The 17,741-nt window shown below is 43.1% G+C and overlaps 1 protein-coding gene across 1 annotated transcript in view; it reads left to right on the top strand.

Moving 5' to 3' along the window:
• The window catches only part of TBXAS1 (thromboxane A synthase 1 (platelet)), a gene marked incomplete at its 5' end in the record, with an annotated part of 101,088 nt that extends 86,206 nt beyond the window's left edge, over window positions 1-14,882 (top strand). The window contains 4 exons of the mRNA XM_010132324.1: window positions 8,070-8,158; window positions 10,530-10,667; window positions 14,025-14,187; window positions 14,808-14,882. Coding sequence (XP_010130626.1) covers window positions 8,070-8,158; window positions 10,530-10,667; window positions 14,025-14,187; window positions 14,808-14,882 — 465 coding nt within the window. The remainder of the gene's footprint in view (window positions 1-8,069; window positions 8,159-10,529; window positions 10,668-14,024; window positions 14,188-14,807) is intronic.
• Window positions 14,883-17,741: the final 2,859 nt, after the last annotated feature.

Below are 17,741 nucleotides of genomic sequence, written 5' to 3'. Positions count from 1 at the left end.
GGTTTTTTGTTTGTTTTTTGTAATTTTAAATCTCTGCATTCAGAGCTCTATTTGCCTATTTGCTCACAGGAGTTAACGCTGAGGCTGAAAAAAAATCTGGCTACTTCTGAAGGGTAGAGTTGATGGGTGCTTGACTCTTAGGGTTGTAAGTAGTTGGCCTCAGTCTGCAGTACCACTGCTGGCCCCTTGTGTACAGGGAAGGAGTATTTACCAGGAGCACCTCACACATGCCTTTGGAAGATGACCAACTAATTAACGTTTGCTAAACGCTTTGCAAGCCTCAGGGGAAAAACAACCATGGAAAGGCAAAGTTTTATGATGATTGTACTGCACCTAATGTACATAAAATGTTTTCAAGGCATCAGGCACTACATAAATGTTGAATGGTGTTAAAACTGACCTGCCCTTGTCGGAGCAAATAATAATTGTGCTGAGTGATAGGAGAATCTTGCAGTTTCTTTGGTGTGGATGTTTGCTTGTTTACTAATTCAGAAAAGGTCTCATCCAGCAACTGCTGAAGCCAATGACAAGCAGCCACTGGCTCAAGCCCATCTTTAAGTATCTGCAGAAGGGTGAATTACCGAAGTAAATTAATTTTGTGTAAAGCTCTGCTCTCCTCATAGGTTGGACCATGTTCTCTAGGGCATATTTCCCCAAACTGCGTGCCTGGGGCTGAGTCACCTCTCAGTCCCGAAGGCTGTGGAAGTGTCCAAAGCCTTAGAGATAAAGAATGACCGAAGAGGACCTCCCTACGTAGCCCATATGATAGCCTCTATTTGCAGCATGAAAATTCATGCTTATGCCTTTGAATATAAATGTAACGTGAGGAAATGAACATTTGATTAAACTAAACACACAGGTCTTTTATATGCAAGGCCCTAATTTAAAGCACTTCTCACCTCCATACAGAAAAAGGGAACTGGAGCAAGAATGATTAAATTAAATCATCTGGCTCTTATGTGATACCATAAACGTCTGCTGAGAGGGGAAAAATCCCTCTTCTTTATTCCTGTAGATCTGCAGCAACCACCAAGGGACACTTCTATAGAAGGAAAGATTAAGTCTTGCACGAACTTCAGTGCTTAATGTGCTTTGGACTGGTGACATGCCCTTCGGACAGACCTACCCCAGTTTTATAATTCTCTTTCTCAGCCTTTTGGGCCTCTGGCAGTCCTTTCTCCTGTTTAATTTCCTCCTTGTCTCCCTCCCACTGGGATCCTTCACCATTCAGCATTTCTGCCACCCAAGTAGAAATTTTGATTGTGTCAGACAAGTGTGGAAAGAGAGACTTTCAAGTGTCTGTGGGCTGAAGAGAGAAATGGAGAGGGGAGCATTTCCTGGGGGCTGAGTGGCTTTTAAGGAGGCGAGAAATGGGTAGTCTCTGTGCCTCTGGTGGGGTTAGCCTGCTGCAATGCATGGCCAGGGATTATATTACATCCACAAACAGCTGGAGCAAGGCACACACTGCATACAGGTAGGGACCCACTTCTGGAGAGGAGTTACTCTTCCCCACCAAACCTAAGTGGGGGGCGGGGAAAGTATAGTTAGGGTTCTTGTGTATTAAAAGCTGCCTGACTGAGCACTATCAGCATACTGGGGACCTGCCCTTTCGCAGGCATCCAGTGTCACTCCCAGTTATTTATTCACTTTTCGTTTAAGGGCACCTACTTCTCTTGGCACGGGAACCTGGGACTAGGTGGAGTTGACAAATTTACAAAACTGAGATTGAAACAGATATTTTCTCCCTTTCTTTTCATTTGTAGCTTGCCTCATAAAGAATTCCTTAGTGATTTTCTTCTCTTTTCCTGCCTTTTTTTTTTCCCCAGATCTTCTACCTGATGGCACTCATTCTGTTCTTGCTGATCACCATGTGTCTGTAGTAATGTAGGTGGAAGAGAATTTCTTACTGTTGTGGTTGCAGTTTTTGTGTTTATCTGTTTGGTTTTGGGACACTGTTCACTTTCAGGAATTATTTTTATCTCACAGGAGCTTCCTTGTGAACAGTGATGCTATGAAGACATTGTTTTATCACTGTGAAAGCTACTGGAGGTAGTGCAGGTCTGTCTTCTATCAGGAGCTGATGTCTTTGATTCAGAAAGCAAAGTAACATTAAAGAGAGTTGACATTGGTGTAACCTTATACTTTCTGGCTCTTTCTCCAGCACTATTTTGGTATGTACCTAGAACCGCATTTTCCTCTCACTTACACCGATACAACACCAGGGAGCTGCATGGATTTGCACCGAAGTAACAGAGGGAATTTGGTGGCAAGGTCTGCGTGTAATGTGGTTATCAGTGGGTAACCGGTGCTCTGGCCTTTCCCACCAACTCTGAGCTTAGCCTGCAGATCAGCACTTGCCTCTGCCTGTGCTCACACAACTTGTGTGGTGATGGACCTGGCAAGAGGGGAACATGAAGGGGGTGTTAGAGGAGGTGTGAGGATGACTGGCGGGTGATTTGAACAAAAAGCTGTAATCCTAAATTTCATTGACATACATGGTCTTTAGGAGGACCTGGGAGGAGTTTGTATGAGATGTCTGAAGCACTGAATGCTGTTGTAGCTTGTGAAGTGCTTCAGAGAGTGAAGCATCCATCAAGGGAGGAGGGTGAGTGCCTTTATACTGCATTTCAATTTTAATGACAACCCAAGCAGATGAGAGAGGTGGCAGGTAACCCACATGAAATAATGAAGTAAAGGGAAAGCTTGGGAGTACCTGTTTTGCTTGCTTCTGGGGAAAGAGGCGTAAGTGGATGGAGCTGAGTACTTTCTTTAACGTTCATTTCTGAGAGCATCTGAGAAGACATGGTGCTGCTGGTGAGGCTTCAGTGCTACCAAGGTGTGCTGTAAGGATTCAAGAGGAGAAGTGCTAGGCAGCTCAGGAAGCCTCTTGCTGCTGCGTCTTACTCTGGAAATCAGGCTTGTCCTATTTTTCATTCCTGAAATGAATTCTTTAGAATTCTCAATTCTAAAGTCAAGAACTGAATATTTGGCTAGGAGATACCCTTATGCAGGGCTCTGTCACTGGAAATGGCCAACAGACACTTGGTGGTTTTAGGTAGGCTCTTCTCGATCTTAAAGAAGTGTATTTTAAAGCAACACCTTCTGCCACGACTTGCCTCCTGGGACTAGTGGGAATCGGGAGCTTCAGAGTCCTGTTTCCCCAGCAGCAAGGGCTGGTTCAGCCTGGTGCCATGCCTCAGAGACACATCTCACTTGGCAGCTGCAGGCTGGACCATAGGCAGCAGGGAGACAAGATTTTGCAGTAAGTATCACCTGAGGACTGCCTTAAGCATTTTTTTAGTATTTGGTCCAAGTCCTGGCAATAAAGCCAAGAAATTTTACTTCATCAACTTTATCCCTATTTTGCTGCCTGACGTTGTAGGGAGATTTTAGTTTAGTGCTTTACAGGTATTCCAGGATGTTGTTGGTGGAGTGGTAAAACATGAGGCAAGCTTTCTTTAAGCAAATTAAAGGTGCATGCCTGTTGATCCATCCCACCCCTTTCGTTCACTGATCTACATTTTGAGTGATGTCCTGTCTTAACCTTTCCTTTCTTGATATGGTTGGTAGCAAGGGTGCTGTGGGGCAACCCTAACTTGGCATAGTGTTCTTGCATTTCTTCCCGCTCTCCCAGTCTGAGCATGGCACACAGGCTCTAGTTCTGTTAGGGGATGAGCAGCTAGTAGAGGCGACCAAAGAGAGGTCAAAACCCCAGGCAGATTCTTCAACCTCTCAGCAGGTTTTGATCCATTTGATCAAGAAACATTATTGACCTGTTTGTGAATCCTAGCTACGGCTATGGTCTGAAAAGCTCTTCTGGCAATTTGAAAGGAGGGTGAGACTACTGGGGATGATGCTGGCTTGATTTTGACTTACTGCCTCCTGTGCTATTGCTATCCAAAGTTCACGTTTTAGGGGAGACCTGACGAGGGCTGTGTAGCTATGCACACACAGATAACTCATGGATCTGCATCTGCACGTAAGCAGATCTGCACATCATCTCTCTGACATGGGCTTTGTCACAGTCACAGCTGTTCATGAGGTGTTTGATTTGGATTGCCATTTCTCAGAAACCACAGCCGGTTCAGTCTCAGGCCATGACTCAGCAGCGCTAGTTATGAGGAATGTGGCCTCTGCAGCCTTTGCTGCTTCCAAATTGATTTCAGGTGCACGTCACACTCTGTCAGCTACATGAAATTTTCGCTGTTTTTTTTTTTTCATTTTTGCCTGCTGAGCACCACCAGACCATGACCAATAGGATAAGTGGAAATCTCTTATTCACTGACATGTGCTTGGATTACCATTCCCAAAACAGAGGTGGTAGAGGAGGATCTGTGCCTTGCTTGTCAGCTCCTTTGGGGAGAAGTTAGTATCTCGTCCTAAACTGTTGCTGACGATGGGTTCATGCTGGACATTGTGTGGAAGCAGCTGAGGTGCAGGCATATGTTCCCTTCTGCTGAATTGGCTGCGGTGACGCTAACCACAGCCAGTAAAGAGGAGCGAGCAACTGGGAGCAGTAACATCTCAAACTGCAGCAGAAAGATTGGCCAGACCTCTCCTGTCAGCACTTGGATTCCCTTGGTGTTCATTGAGGAATTAAAAGTTAACTGAGGGTGGAGGCAAAAAATAGGTTTGCCTGCCTAGAAGAATCTAAAGCCAATACTGAAAAGCAGAGGTGGATCTGAAGACAGTTCTCTCTCTTGGAATTTACATGGGGATTAAAACACACATCATCCTTGTAGCACATAGGCAATTTTATAATCACTGCTGGTATTTCACCTCAGGGTACCCTGTGAGGTGTAGAATTGATTTCCCACCTTTTTCTAAGGAACAGAGGCCTGGGATTTGCTGTCAATCATAAAGGAGAGTTTGTGACTGAACTAGGTGCTTTCTGAACCTCAGAAGTGATTGAGCAGTCTGGGGTGGGTAGGGGTGTACGGCCACACCTTGGATGTCAAACCAGGGAAACATGCGTGCAGAGAAATGCCACAAGATGTTACATGGCCATTTTACTTCCTCATCAACAGGAAAAGATGCTGCAAGGCTATGCAAAGCTAAGGCAAACCACTTTGCAAAGCAGTGACTGCAAAATTGAAATATAGGAAGTTTTATCACATGCAATGTGGTGCCTCCTTTCTCCCCCCACATCTCTACTTGTTACAGAAAGGAATCTCTTAATGAAAAAACACCCAGTCTTGAGTAAGAGGCAATGTCGGCTTTTTTTCTTTTTTCTTTTTTTTCCAGGGGTTTAAAGTAGCATCTTTGCACACACCACCACCCTCCACCTCAGCAAACCTGCCAGCCGTTGAAAGATATGAATAGGGATATTTAGGGAGAAAAGCAGATTTAAGTTCCTTTGAAATGTGCTTGGCTAAAGGAATATTTTGAAGAGAGGGAGTGAAAACACAAATGGAAAAATATTTTCTTTGAAAGGAAAAAAAAGCAACAAACTGTCCTTTCCAAATAGAGATGCTTGGCTGTTGTGTGCTTATGCAGCTGTGGGTCAGACCTTGCAAACATCTACTAAATTACGTTCAGCTACTTTGATGTTAAAAGCATCGAAGTGCCAATAATTAAGTTGCATCAGATGTAGGAAATGACTGATGTGTCTGCCATGCTCACTATAGCAGAGTTGGCTGTGCTGCCATTTGACCAACCCCTTTTCCTTTATGTAAGCAAAAGGAATTTTCTTCTAAGAAAAATCGGCTGGTTTTGCACCTTTATTTTGTTTTCTGAACTGCTAATTCCCTGAAGGTATAGAAGCTATTTAAAAAAGCGAATCAAAGCTCCCATAATTTAGTGTTATATTATTTGTTGATGTATGGTTTGATTTAGTGGCTACTTATTATATCAGGTTACCATATAATTATCTTAATTATTGACTCCAGAAGTAAGCAGAGGGATTATGAGAGAGTCAGGAAGGCCCAGTGGAAAGATCATGGCTTAGAGAATTGAACACATCATGGTGTGCACTTAGCTCCACCACTCATTTACTCAGAGCATGAACTCCTCCCTCAGCCAGCCTGGCCATGAAATCAGGAGGGTCTGCAGGGACAGGACTCAGATGCTGGCCAAGGATTCAAAGAGTTGCAAGAATGCGTTATAAAAAGGACAGAGGAAAGTTCTGAGAGGTGTAAAATTAGCAGGAAAAAAATGAATACACACCACAGCATATATTTGCGTCAGAGCATGGAGCGCCTATGTGGTCATGGAGAGGGAAGTTTTGCCATGAAGGCCTGAAATTTGGGTCTGATCATAGTTCATTTCCAGCCTCTGCTACTCATGTCCCGTGCAAAATCAGGTAGCCCTTGGATCCCTTTCTGCAAAACAGGTATGATAAAAATCATTCTCGTGTCTTTGGATTTAGCTATTCAGATTATTGCAGCACAGCTCCTCGCGCTGCCTTCAGCCACAGTTCTCATGACATTGTGTCCGTTTGTGACTATTAGTCTCCTAGTCCTTTGTCTGATAACCATTGATCTAAGGCAAAGGTTTCAGTTAGCAGACACTACTGCAACATAAAAACAACATTGAAAGGCTGTCAGTGCAGTCTGTATTTCCTGTATTGATAATATTTGGCATATGCTGACAAAATACTTCATCTACGGACAGGCTGAGTTGCATCTTTTTCCCTGAGAGAGGAGCAGGCACACTGGTTCAGCTCAGCCCCTGCAGATTACTTGCTCTGGTTTTGCTTTTCTTTCCTGAGCCAAAAAATGGGGATAATAGAATGTATCTATTTCCTTCCTAGAAAGATCAGTTAATGTGAAATGGTGCATAGTGGCTTAGTGCTGAATAAATGGGATACCCTAATCCAGCAAGGTATCCTCGTTCTATTGTACGCCTTTTCTGCACACCATCTGGAGTTTTTCTCTGCTTAGTATTTTCACTATGTACCATATGTTTTTGCATGAAAATTCAATAAAATATGCATTATACATGAAAAGTGCTCTAGCAAATAAAGGAAGGATGGAATTCAGTCTCCTTTGTGAACGGCAGGGGCCCCAAATCTTCATAAAAGGTTTAGTCTAGTCTGGCGTCTGTGCTTTTCTCCAATTTACTCTGTGTCAGTCTTTAGGAGATGCTCTAATTTAAAACAAAACTCTGCTTTCCTGACAAGGTTATTAGATGTACTTTGGCTGCCCTCTGCTGAGAGCACTGAACAAGACAGGGAAAATGTCCTTTTTCCAAGGAAGGTAACAGTGGGAGAAATTCTCTGTCGGTGCGCTCAGTCGTGTCACTGCTGCTGGTGGTCGTCGGTGGTTTGGTGTCTCTTGTTGTCTGTTTGCTGCCTGTCGGAGGGCAAAGTCTTCTGAGCTATAGCCCTGTTTGGCTTTTAGTGCTCACCACTCATCAGGGAACAGGTGATTTTTTTAGACTTATGAAAATGTGGGCAAATACCATGCAAAATTAAGCAGCATTACACAAAAGGTGGCCATGGGAGGAAACAGGCTTCTCTCCCCGGGCACTATTGCAATCCTGCTGGGCGAGGTTTGAGCTGTACCTCAGCCTTCTCTACTCAGCAGAGCAATTCGCTGCTGCGTGCCGGTTTCTTCCAGTGCCAACTCCCACCTCTTCGCAGGCATCACAGCACTAGCACTTTGCTTTATTTCTATAAATGGGAAAGGGCAAAGGGTTTGCTCCAACATCAACAAGAATAACTGAAGGACTTGCTGTGCTCCTGGTCTGCCATGCAACATTCCATTGTTGGGAAGAAGCAAGGGTCCTGTGCAGATTTTAGTGCATGTATAAAACAATAGCTCTGTTGCAGCTATTAATGCCTTCTGCACTGCCCTGTTTTTAATACTTCCTAGCAAGTTGATTTATTATTATATCTTCAGCTGGGCTGTGCACCAAAGCATTTTGATGATGAAAGGAATGTTATACACACATTTAATTACTGCCCACGTTTTTGTGTAATTTTATCATTTACTGGTTTAGATGAGACATCAAATCCTTCTGCAGGAAAAATGCCCAGTAAAAAATAGATAATTTAAAAGCTAATCTGAGATGTGTTTGGCACTTAAATGTGAGAAAATGTAATTGTTCCTTTCTTCCTGCCTTTTCAGATGGTCCCTGATTACCAAAATGTACAAGAACTCCCTTATTTGGACATGGTGATTGCAGAGACATTGCGCATGTTCCCACCTGCGTTCAGGTATCTTTATATTTTACTTCTCATTCCACATGGTAGATCCCTAGCTCTATAAAATGGAAATCTGCTGTTGGAAGACCAACGCACTCCTGGTCTCTGTGCCAGCATCAATACTGCTTCTGCATTTGAAAGATATAATGTGGTCTATTGGAGGAAAACTGGCTAATACTGGTATTTCTAAAGCAGTTTTTTACAACAGATTGGCCAAGATTGCTTCCTCATGGTTCTTCACATTCCCCAAGGTTAGAGGATGGAGCCATTATGCAGCAGGACTGGCCTTAGAAAGGCAGATGCTGCTGCTTCCATATGCCCTGGGCTTTGGGGATATGGAGCAAAGACCTACCCTAGCCTGCTGGTGATTAAGGCCCTGATCTGTGGGAGGTTTGCACATTCAGAAAGCTGTATTTTACATGTGTGTTTGACTTCGACCCCTACTGTTTTGCACTAAAGGCTGTGTTACTATAATATAGCTAAGTTAATGGCTACATCCATTAAATTTTGAAAGTTTTGCCCCAACTCACTCAAGACTAGTTTTACTCAGTTATATTGATGAACTAAAAACAAGGGGGAGAGAAATTAGAAAACACTTTGATTGTGAAATTTCCAAGTTAACACAAGTATAAATGCAAATGTTAAGAACGGAACTTTTCAAAGCAGTCAGCCAGTTGCACTGCTTCTTGTGAAGCTGGGGGAAAAACTCACATGACTGGAAAGCAGCCAAAACAGAGCTTGCCGTGAGAACCTTTGAAAAATTTACCCCACGACTGCAAGCACCTTTAAATAAAAAAGCTTAAAATCATATTCTTTTTTATATGTTCACAAAGATCAGAAGTCAAGATGGACATCTGGAGGATTGTTCAGAGAGTAAATGTCAAAGATATTTGCTCCTGGACGAGATGACTGGGCTTTACTGTGTTTTTTGTGGTACACAAGTGGAAATTGTTTTGCCAGTTAAGGCGTCAGGGATCTTTGAGTTTCAGCTGAAACACTGGGAAACAATCAATGTTTGTCAGTTGGAAACAGAATGAGAATAGAGCAAAGCTGTTCCCAAGTTTCAGTTGGTGTTGTTGTTGGTGTTTATTGATCTGGCTTTTAGTCTGATGGATGTGGAGTGGACAGCCCGGTGCCTCAGAAAGATGCAAATTGCCTGTGACAAGGATAATGCTGAGTTAGGGGAAAATTCAGTAGCAGTCAACCTTGCTATAATTTTTTTTTTTTTAAATGAACTTACCAGCCAGAGAACTTTCTTCCCAGAACTCATGTTTTCACTATCACCAAATTCATGTAAGAATGAGAAGGATGGGTTGTCAATGTGTTTTTCAGCATGTCAGTGTTTTGTTCTAGGATCGGAGCCTCTGTTATTTCTTTGTCTTTGAGAGAGAGATGTGTGACAGAGAGGAAAAAATGTGTTCCTGCAATGATACCAGACTGTCAGCCCTGGAACTGAAATCTTTGTTCAATTTTTTAGACGCAGTGCGGGGAGCAGCAAAGGGAGCTCCTGCACATTGTCTCACCCCTGCGCTCCCAGCTGGTGCCAGGGAATAGCTCCCAGGCTGAGATAGCAGGGCACCTGCCTGGGTCTGGGTGGGTTTGGGGTCTGTAGCAACTGTCCAAGCACCAGAAGATCTTGATCAGGATCTGCCACTACACACACACACACACATATCACTTTTTATGAGGTTTACAGACCCAAGCTTTGCTTCAGCAGGCAGCTCTTCTTAGTCTTTCTGTCATTATGAGGTTCCTAAGGACAGTCCTACTCTGTCATTTGTGACCACAGGGTGGGAAAAAACTGGAGAGTTTTGTTGCTAATGTCATGCCTATCTTTGATGAGTGTATATGAAATGCAGTTTTCCAAGGCTTGTGAATTGATTTTATTTTTGTAGCAGCAGTAGAACATTTAGCCCTAACATTAAAACCATCCCTTGATAAGTTTCGGATGCTGTCCCAACATTGGGGAGCTTCTCAAGTAACTATATTGGATATATTTTTTCCTGAAAGCAAAACAGCATATTCTTTCTGCCTATTATTAGAGATGTAGTTTTCATACAAAATGAGTCTAAAACCAACATTAGCAGTCAAATTTCAGTTTAACAGTTAAAGTTTTGGAAAACCATAAGCAACCTGAAATGCTTTACTGTGAAAGGGCAAAAGTTAACCAGCTTTTGATTGGAGCTGTGTGCTTCTAGGTCGAGATAGATGGTTGTATCCTGAGAAGACACTAGCATCAGCAATGGCTGCTGTATTTATGTATTGGGAAAGTATTACTCCCGAAACTTCAGGGTCAGTCCAGCTGAAGAGATTGACCTTTACGGTTCCCTCCTGCTGTGTTTTTACCTTTATTTATCATCCGGGATACATGACACTGTTGCAGGTTCACTCGGGAAGCAGCTAAAGACTGTGTAGTGCTGGGGCAGCGTATTCCAGCTGGGGCTGTCATTGAAACTGCAGTTGGACATCTTCACCACAACCCTGAGTTTTGGCCAGAGCCAGAGAAGTTCATCCCTGAGAGGTATGTGGAGTAATGCTTTCCATTCTTAGGTGGAGGTCCTTATTTGGGCCTGTTTAGATCAAAGACCTGCCTTAAATGCTGTTTCACACATTAGGGTGGATCCAGGACTCCAGCCTGTCCAGGGGAGACACCAAATCCTGCTGCTCCTTCACAGCTACAGCCACCCACTATTCACCCAAAGCAGTATTTTCACCAAAAGGACCGTAGTTTAATTTAGATCACAAAAAAATATGTTCTTTCTACTAAATTAGACAAGTGATAACAGTGGCACATACCACAGAGGGTGCGAGGTTTGGTCAAGGTTGAAATGTGGCACAGGTTTTCAGACCTGTTTCCAAATCAGATGCTGCAAATAGTGTTGCCTCTGGATGCAGAAATTCTGAAGTGAGATGGTACATTCACTGGCACAGAGGTACCCAGGAAACTCGTGCAGCTCCTGCTGGTTAAGAGCAGCCTTTTCACCTGAGATCATGTAACGGAGTGAGTACACTCTGAGTGGGGAGCCTGTCCCATCTCCCACCGGGAATTTTTTTCTCTGTCTGTAAGTTAAGATCCTGGGTTCTTAGCTCTGCTTAGCAAGATGTACTTCCACATGAGCATTTATTTTTTTCAGCCTGGATGAGGCAATGTCAGGTTGTGGGTTTGTACCCTGTCCTGTCTTCCAGATGCTGAGTTTCACTTACAGGGAGAATTTCAGCTGCTGTGGTGGTGTGTGGAAGCACAACTGAGTTCTGTGGGCAGCCGCATTTTAAGCTACTACTACTGAAAAAAAAAAAAAAAAAGCATGCTCCACAAACAACTGGGTGTGAGGCAGGAAGCCCAGAACCTTCTTTGCCAGTAAAACAACATGTGCATAGTATAGGTGATATAGTGCTCCTGCTGGAGCAAATCTTGGCATATGCTCTATCAGGCACTTTAGGCCATGAAGAAGAGCGATGCCAGGGTTAGAGAAGCCCAGAGCTTTTGTTAGGAGGAATCTTAGCAATAAAAGGAAGTCTGGGGTTTTTTTAGCAATGCTTATCTAGAAATGCTGTCTTGTTTATTCACCACTTTAACAGTAGTGTGAAAGTGCATTACAGGGTAAAACGGATAGTGGAGGCTACAGTCCCCTTGACTTATACAGTGCTGTTTGTTATGAATCTGAGATTAATTCCCTTTTGAAATTTCCCTGGGGAATGAAGCATAATTACTAACACTCTCCCCAGCTTGTATCAGTTGGTAATGTTAGTAAGAATTATAAAATAAGAGCTTAATAAAAAATAAAATAATTCAGCTACAGCCTTAGTTGCCCCTATATTTCATTTTGAAATAATACAAGGGAGTCTTTAAATTTACCGGAATGATATATGAGGGTGAGTAAGGCAAGAATTGCACTGCAATAACTTTTTTGCATGGGATATGCGTCAGTGCTCACCACATGAGTTAATGGTCTTTTAATCTCAAATTTTGGGATTCTATAGTACTTTCTGCAGTAGTATCCCGATCTTATTTAGGATATCTAAGCATGGACATGGGTTTAGCAGAAATACACAATTTTTTTTTCCCCCAGACCTCCAAATAGCCTCTCATCTCTTTCTACCCTGCGTAAGTTCTCTGGGCCTTAGCAGTCTAAAGTTCTTGCAAACGGTATCCAAACAGCTGAGAGATTTTCAGGGATGATCCTATACATAAAGGACAGAACCTTTATCCACAAACAGAGCTGGAGCAGTAGCTCTGTACTAACTACCAGAACAATTTCTTTATAACATGGAAAGATTTTGTAGATTTTGAGGGTAATGCCACTGCTGTAAAGGCTTCCTTGTTTTAAGGAACCAATCATCTGATCAGTGACTCTGCACAAGCCAGGATGAGCCTCACCTTGTTGATTATGCGTTGTCCCTAATCACTTACACTGACTCAGACTCTGTGCTCTTGTCTGTACATATTCTGTCCAGTGTACATCCATCTTCGCAGATGTTGAGTGCGGTTTAACCCCAGCTGGCAACTAACCCCCATACAGCTGCTCACATATTCCCTTCTTCCCTTGGTGGGAAGGGGAAGAGAATTGGAAGAGTAGAAGTGAGAAAACTCGTGGGTTGAGTTAAAGGCAGTTTAACAGTTAAAGCAAGAGCTGGCCAGGCAGGCAAAGCGAAACAAGGATTTAATTCACCACTTCCCATCAGCAGGCAGGTGTTCAGCCGTCTCCAGAAAGCAGGGCTCTGTCAGGTGTAACAATTACTGGGGAAGACAAATGCCATCACTCCCCACGTTTCCACCTTCCTTCTTCTTTCCCCAGCTTTATATGCTGAGCATGACGTCATGTGGTCTGGAATATCCCTTTGGTCAGCTGGGGTCAGCTGTCCCAGCTGTGTCCCCTCCCAGCTTGTGTCCTCTCTCAGCCTACTCACTGGTGGGGTGGTGTGAGCAGCGGCAAAGTCCCTGCCTCTGTGTAAGCACTGCCCAGCAGTAACAAAAACATCCCTGTGTTACCAACACTGTTTCCAGCACAAACCCAAAACACAGCCCCATACCAGCTACTGTGAAGAAAATTAACTCTATCCCAGCCACAACCAGCACATGCTGGCAAACAGATTTTACTTTTTTCCTTTTGGACTGCTGTTCATCTAGGAATTGTGTTTCCTTTCTTTTTGGGAAAAAAAAAGAAAGAAAGAAAAGGAAAAGGAAAAGAAAAAGAAAAAACCGCTCATTTCTAATGGGTTGATCAAGTATTTTAAATCTAGCTAGTTGATGCAGCTCTGCATACAGTCTGCCACATGAATCAGTCATTCCAATTGGACTCAGGTACTTCTGTTCTACGAACAGAACCGTTTGCAATTTCAAGTTTCAACTGGGAACCTGGTCGCTTTGGGCCAAGAGCAAAAGAAAAGGGGACTGTACTGAATTGTAATAACCATGTTCCATGGCCTGTCCAATCCCCTGAAAGCTTCAAAGAGAAATTCCTGTTGATCTGCATCTGTGGTGCACAGCAGGGAAGTGCTGTTGCTAATTTTAGTCAGTTCACATTGCAGCCTGTTAGTTTTCTCTTAGGTGCATTCTCTCCCTCACACATGCAGAGGTCTACACAGCTAGTGTGTCTGCATTCTTCTGAGTGTGGTTTATCAAATCAAGGCAATTCATTAAATACAGATTGGAGGTAATACTAAGTCTGTCTGTCCTCTTCTGGAGTCACCAGCTGACAAAAACTGATAACCACAAGTCAATTATCTGTTTACTTAAGGGTGTCAGCCCCATCAGGACCTCATCTGTCAATAGGCCCCTTGACCTGTCCATTAACTGTCTTTTGAGGTGTAAACGAAAAACACAGAATCAGGAGCAAAAATCACCTCTTGAACTGGTTTTCATCTCTGCACCTTCTAGGTTTACAGAGGAGGCTAAGAAGGAACGACATCCCTTTGCATACCTGCCCTTTGGGGCAGGACCTCGTGGCTGCATTGGCATGAAAATGGGTTTGCTGGAGACAAAAATCACTCTGCTGAGAATTTTGCAGAAGTTTCAGTTTAAGACCTGCCCAGAGACTGAGGTTTGTACGTGCAGAGGCTTAAAGACAATACCTGTCAGCCTCAGGGAGTTGACAGTGTGTCCTAGACAGGATGACTGACTTGCCTTTGTGACCTTATCTTTGTTTGAGAAAACTGTTTGAGCCACTTCCATAATAAGGAGGGACAAGAGGCCTGGACTGCATGTTTTAATCAAAATGTGATTTAACATTTATGATTTTTCCAACAAAAAAATCCTAGTGGAATGCCTAGTGGAGAGCAATGTAGCAACAGTGCAGTCAGAAATGCCATGATTTATACAGTGTGAGAACAGGTGTACATCTTTCGTGGGCTCTCAGCACTTTAGTACATGCCTGTTGCTGTACACATTGTGCCTGGCACTTAACTCAGCTGCTCTAGAGTTTACAGAGTTAATTCCTTTCTGTTCAGATCTACAGTATACCTGGGCAAGCACTGCCTCAGCCTCTGGCTGTAAATGCTATTTAATATTACACTACCACAGCTGACTGTAAAACAAGTACTTTAGAGCTTCTACGCTAATCCTGGTATGAACTGATCCCCCAGCAAAAATCTCTGACTGTGTGTGAGGGTGTTATACACACATAAACAAATACATATGACTGTACATACTTTTTTCTTTCAGATTCCCTTGCAGCTGAAATCAAAAGCCACACTTGGACCAAAAAATGGAGTCTACATTATGCTAGAATCTCGCTAAAAGATGTACATCCTGAGGCGTCTTGGGTTGTTCAGTGACTCACTGGGTATAATTATTTTTCAAAACCCCGAAGACAGGTAGAAGCCTAAGTCCTGCTGATGATGAGTAGGTGCTGCCTCTCTGCCCTCCTGTGGGACAGGCTCCAGTCACTTTCTTAAATGAGACATGGGCTCCACAGCCTTTTTGGTGGTTTTCAAATTGCTGTGAATAGTATCTGCAAAGAATCATCCTACTTTTTTGCTTGATCTTCTACCTTACGATTCTTCTCACTCATCTTTTGAGAACGCTTTCTTCATGCTCAAATGCAATAAATGGAGCAGGTGTTAAGTGTACACGTGATTTCCAATGTAGATTAATTACAATTCATTATCTATCTATCTCACACGTTCTTCTCATGCACTTGTAGGTCCCTACTCTAGAAAAAGCCCAAGAGGCACCACAGTTATAGGAGAAGACTCAGCATCCAGTCTATTGGATTTTATCATGAACTAATAATCAAAGCCAAGTCTCCTGCAAAATGCTTAATCTGTCCCTGTGTCTGTAGAGTGCAAGGAGTTGCACCTTTTTCATGCTGTTGAAATGATTTGACATACATTTAGATAAACATTTTGCACTTGGCACATTGCATTGACATGGCTAAAGAGGGATGATGAGTACCCTTTCTTATCAGTTAAGTTCCAGAAGCTAACACCAAAGAAATGAGGTAACAGCCATTTTGCTGGCTACTGAACTCTTCTTGGAAAGATGGAGAAAAAGAAGATACAAATTTAAAGAAAGCAGGAGGACTGGAGAAAATTTAAGGGTAATCAGAAGATGTTGGGACAACAACTTCTTCCTGTTGAGACCTTTCCAAGCATTGCAGTTGACACCACCCTTGTCTATCTCATTGACTCAAGGAAATTAAGAGTCTGCACTAAAACTAATTGAAAGGGAGCAGGATCCAGGATAATCGGTCCCAGGAGCTCTCTTGATTCCTTATGTCATCCTGAAGCAGGTCACATCCCAAGTGCCTTACTCAGGAAGGAACTTTTCTGATTGCCAGCTGCAGCAGCACCATGGATCCATGCAAGCTGTACGTCTATGCACCAGCATCTTTGCAGCCAAAGCAGCAGTACGCTTCCACTCTTCACATTTCCTCTGTGCTCTTTCCTACTCCTCTACAAAGCCCTTCAATCACCACACAGCTAATGGAACATTATGCAGCAGTGATCAACTGACCAGAAAAAAAATATATCCAAACATTTCCTTCAGCAGGCACCACTAACTGGTTGGCTGTACAATAAAACCATGAGACGATACGGTCTCAGTCTCAGGGGGGTTTTTTGGTTTTTTTTTTCTTCTCCTTTTTTTTCCCCTCTTAAAATTTTTATAAAGAGCAAAAATTCTTATGGCACTATAAAAATAAGGAAGAATCTTTTGGTTCTTTGCAAGTGTTGACATTCTGCCTGCTGACATACTTTGTTCGAGGTTTCCTTAGGTACAGCATCTTTCTTGGTGGTAGGCACAGAGAAGTGTCATGGCAGCAGAAGGAAGAGGCTGACTGCTCAGCTTCACTGCCAGGATTGCTGGAAGGAGGCATCTGCTCACTGATCCTTAGCAAGTTCCCTAGTTTCTCTCCAGCAAGCACCTTTTGCTGCCTTCTTCCCACAAGCTGTCTTAACAGGGATCAAATTACTGTGTCTTGTTCCTGGAAGATTTTGTCTTTCTCTTTCATGGGATTTTTGCGGTTGTGTTTTTTTTTTTTTTTAAACCAGAACTGTACAGGTAGTAGTGGTGAAGTATTGACCTGGCAGTCTCGGAATTGTTCCTGTTTCCATGGAGCATCTCTGGCCTGCTAAACAAACAGAAGCGCCCTGTTACAGACACAATGACGGAGTGATTATTTATTTGAAAAGCAGCACACTGCTTATACTCTAGATTCTACAAGTTATCTGTCATTTTTCCCTCTTGAAAACAACAGTGTGCTGGCAGCTGATTTACTGTACAGCATATTCATACAATTGACAGAAAGTTGGGATGTAACTTGCCTAAAAACGTCTCACCTACCTGAATGAGAAGGAAGATCATGCTAATCTGAAGTCAGCTGCCAAAGACCTGTTTGTCCATTTTTTAAATTTTTTTTTACTCTTTTTCTTCCTTACATGAAAGAGCAGGTTGGTGTATGCTTCATTTTTTACTAGCTACTCCAAGCCTAAATCAAGCTTGTGCCTTTCTTCCACGTTCTTTTGTATGGCCTGTTCTGCAGCTTGTCTAAATGCTGTTTATATCCTCAATATTCATCCGAGAAAGTGCCACTAGCACGTAGAGTAGTTGAACAACTCGTGTTTCTATGCCTGAAAAGAGCATTGTCATCTTGAATACCATGTGGACTCTGCTGGAGGACAACAGTAATACAGTGGCTGCAACTGTGCGTCCCATGTTACAGGCTTGGAAACTGCACCAAGTCTTTCCCAGCCGTTTCTACGTTGAATGTGGACAGCATACGTGGAGTAAACTCAGCTGAGTCCGCACTAACATTTTTTCCAATTGTCCCACAGACTTTTCTGATTAGGAAGTATTATCTGTTTTCACCTGTCCATTTGTAGTGGTATGGAATAGAGGAATTATTTTTGCAGCTATGGGCCAAGTCAGATTGCTGGAAGTGCATCGTTCCTTGTTCCACATGCAGGCCTAGCGAGACAGCTAGAGAAGCAAGACTGAGAAAAGGCTGCCAGCTTCCAGCAGGAAGAGCCCCAAGCCATTTCTTTCTTTTAAACAACAGCTGCCAATACAGTCACCAGACACTGCACAGATGTTTTACTGGGATACTTAATGGTTCTGGCCCTCACCCTGGCAGTGTGGGCTCAGCAGCATACCTAA

The sequence above is a fragment of the Buceros rhinoceros genome, unplaced genomic scaffold, assembly GCF_000710305.1.
Source record: "Buceros rhinoceros silvestris isolate BGI_N320 unplaced genomic scaffold, ASM71030v1 scaffold3750, whole genome shotgun sequence".
Taxonomy (NCBI): domain Eukaryota; kingdom Metazoa; phylum Chordata; class Aves; order Bucerotiformes; family Bucerotidae; genus Buceros; species Buceros rhinoceros.
This window is presented reverse-complemented; position numbering and strand designations above follow the sequence as displayed.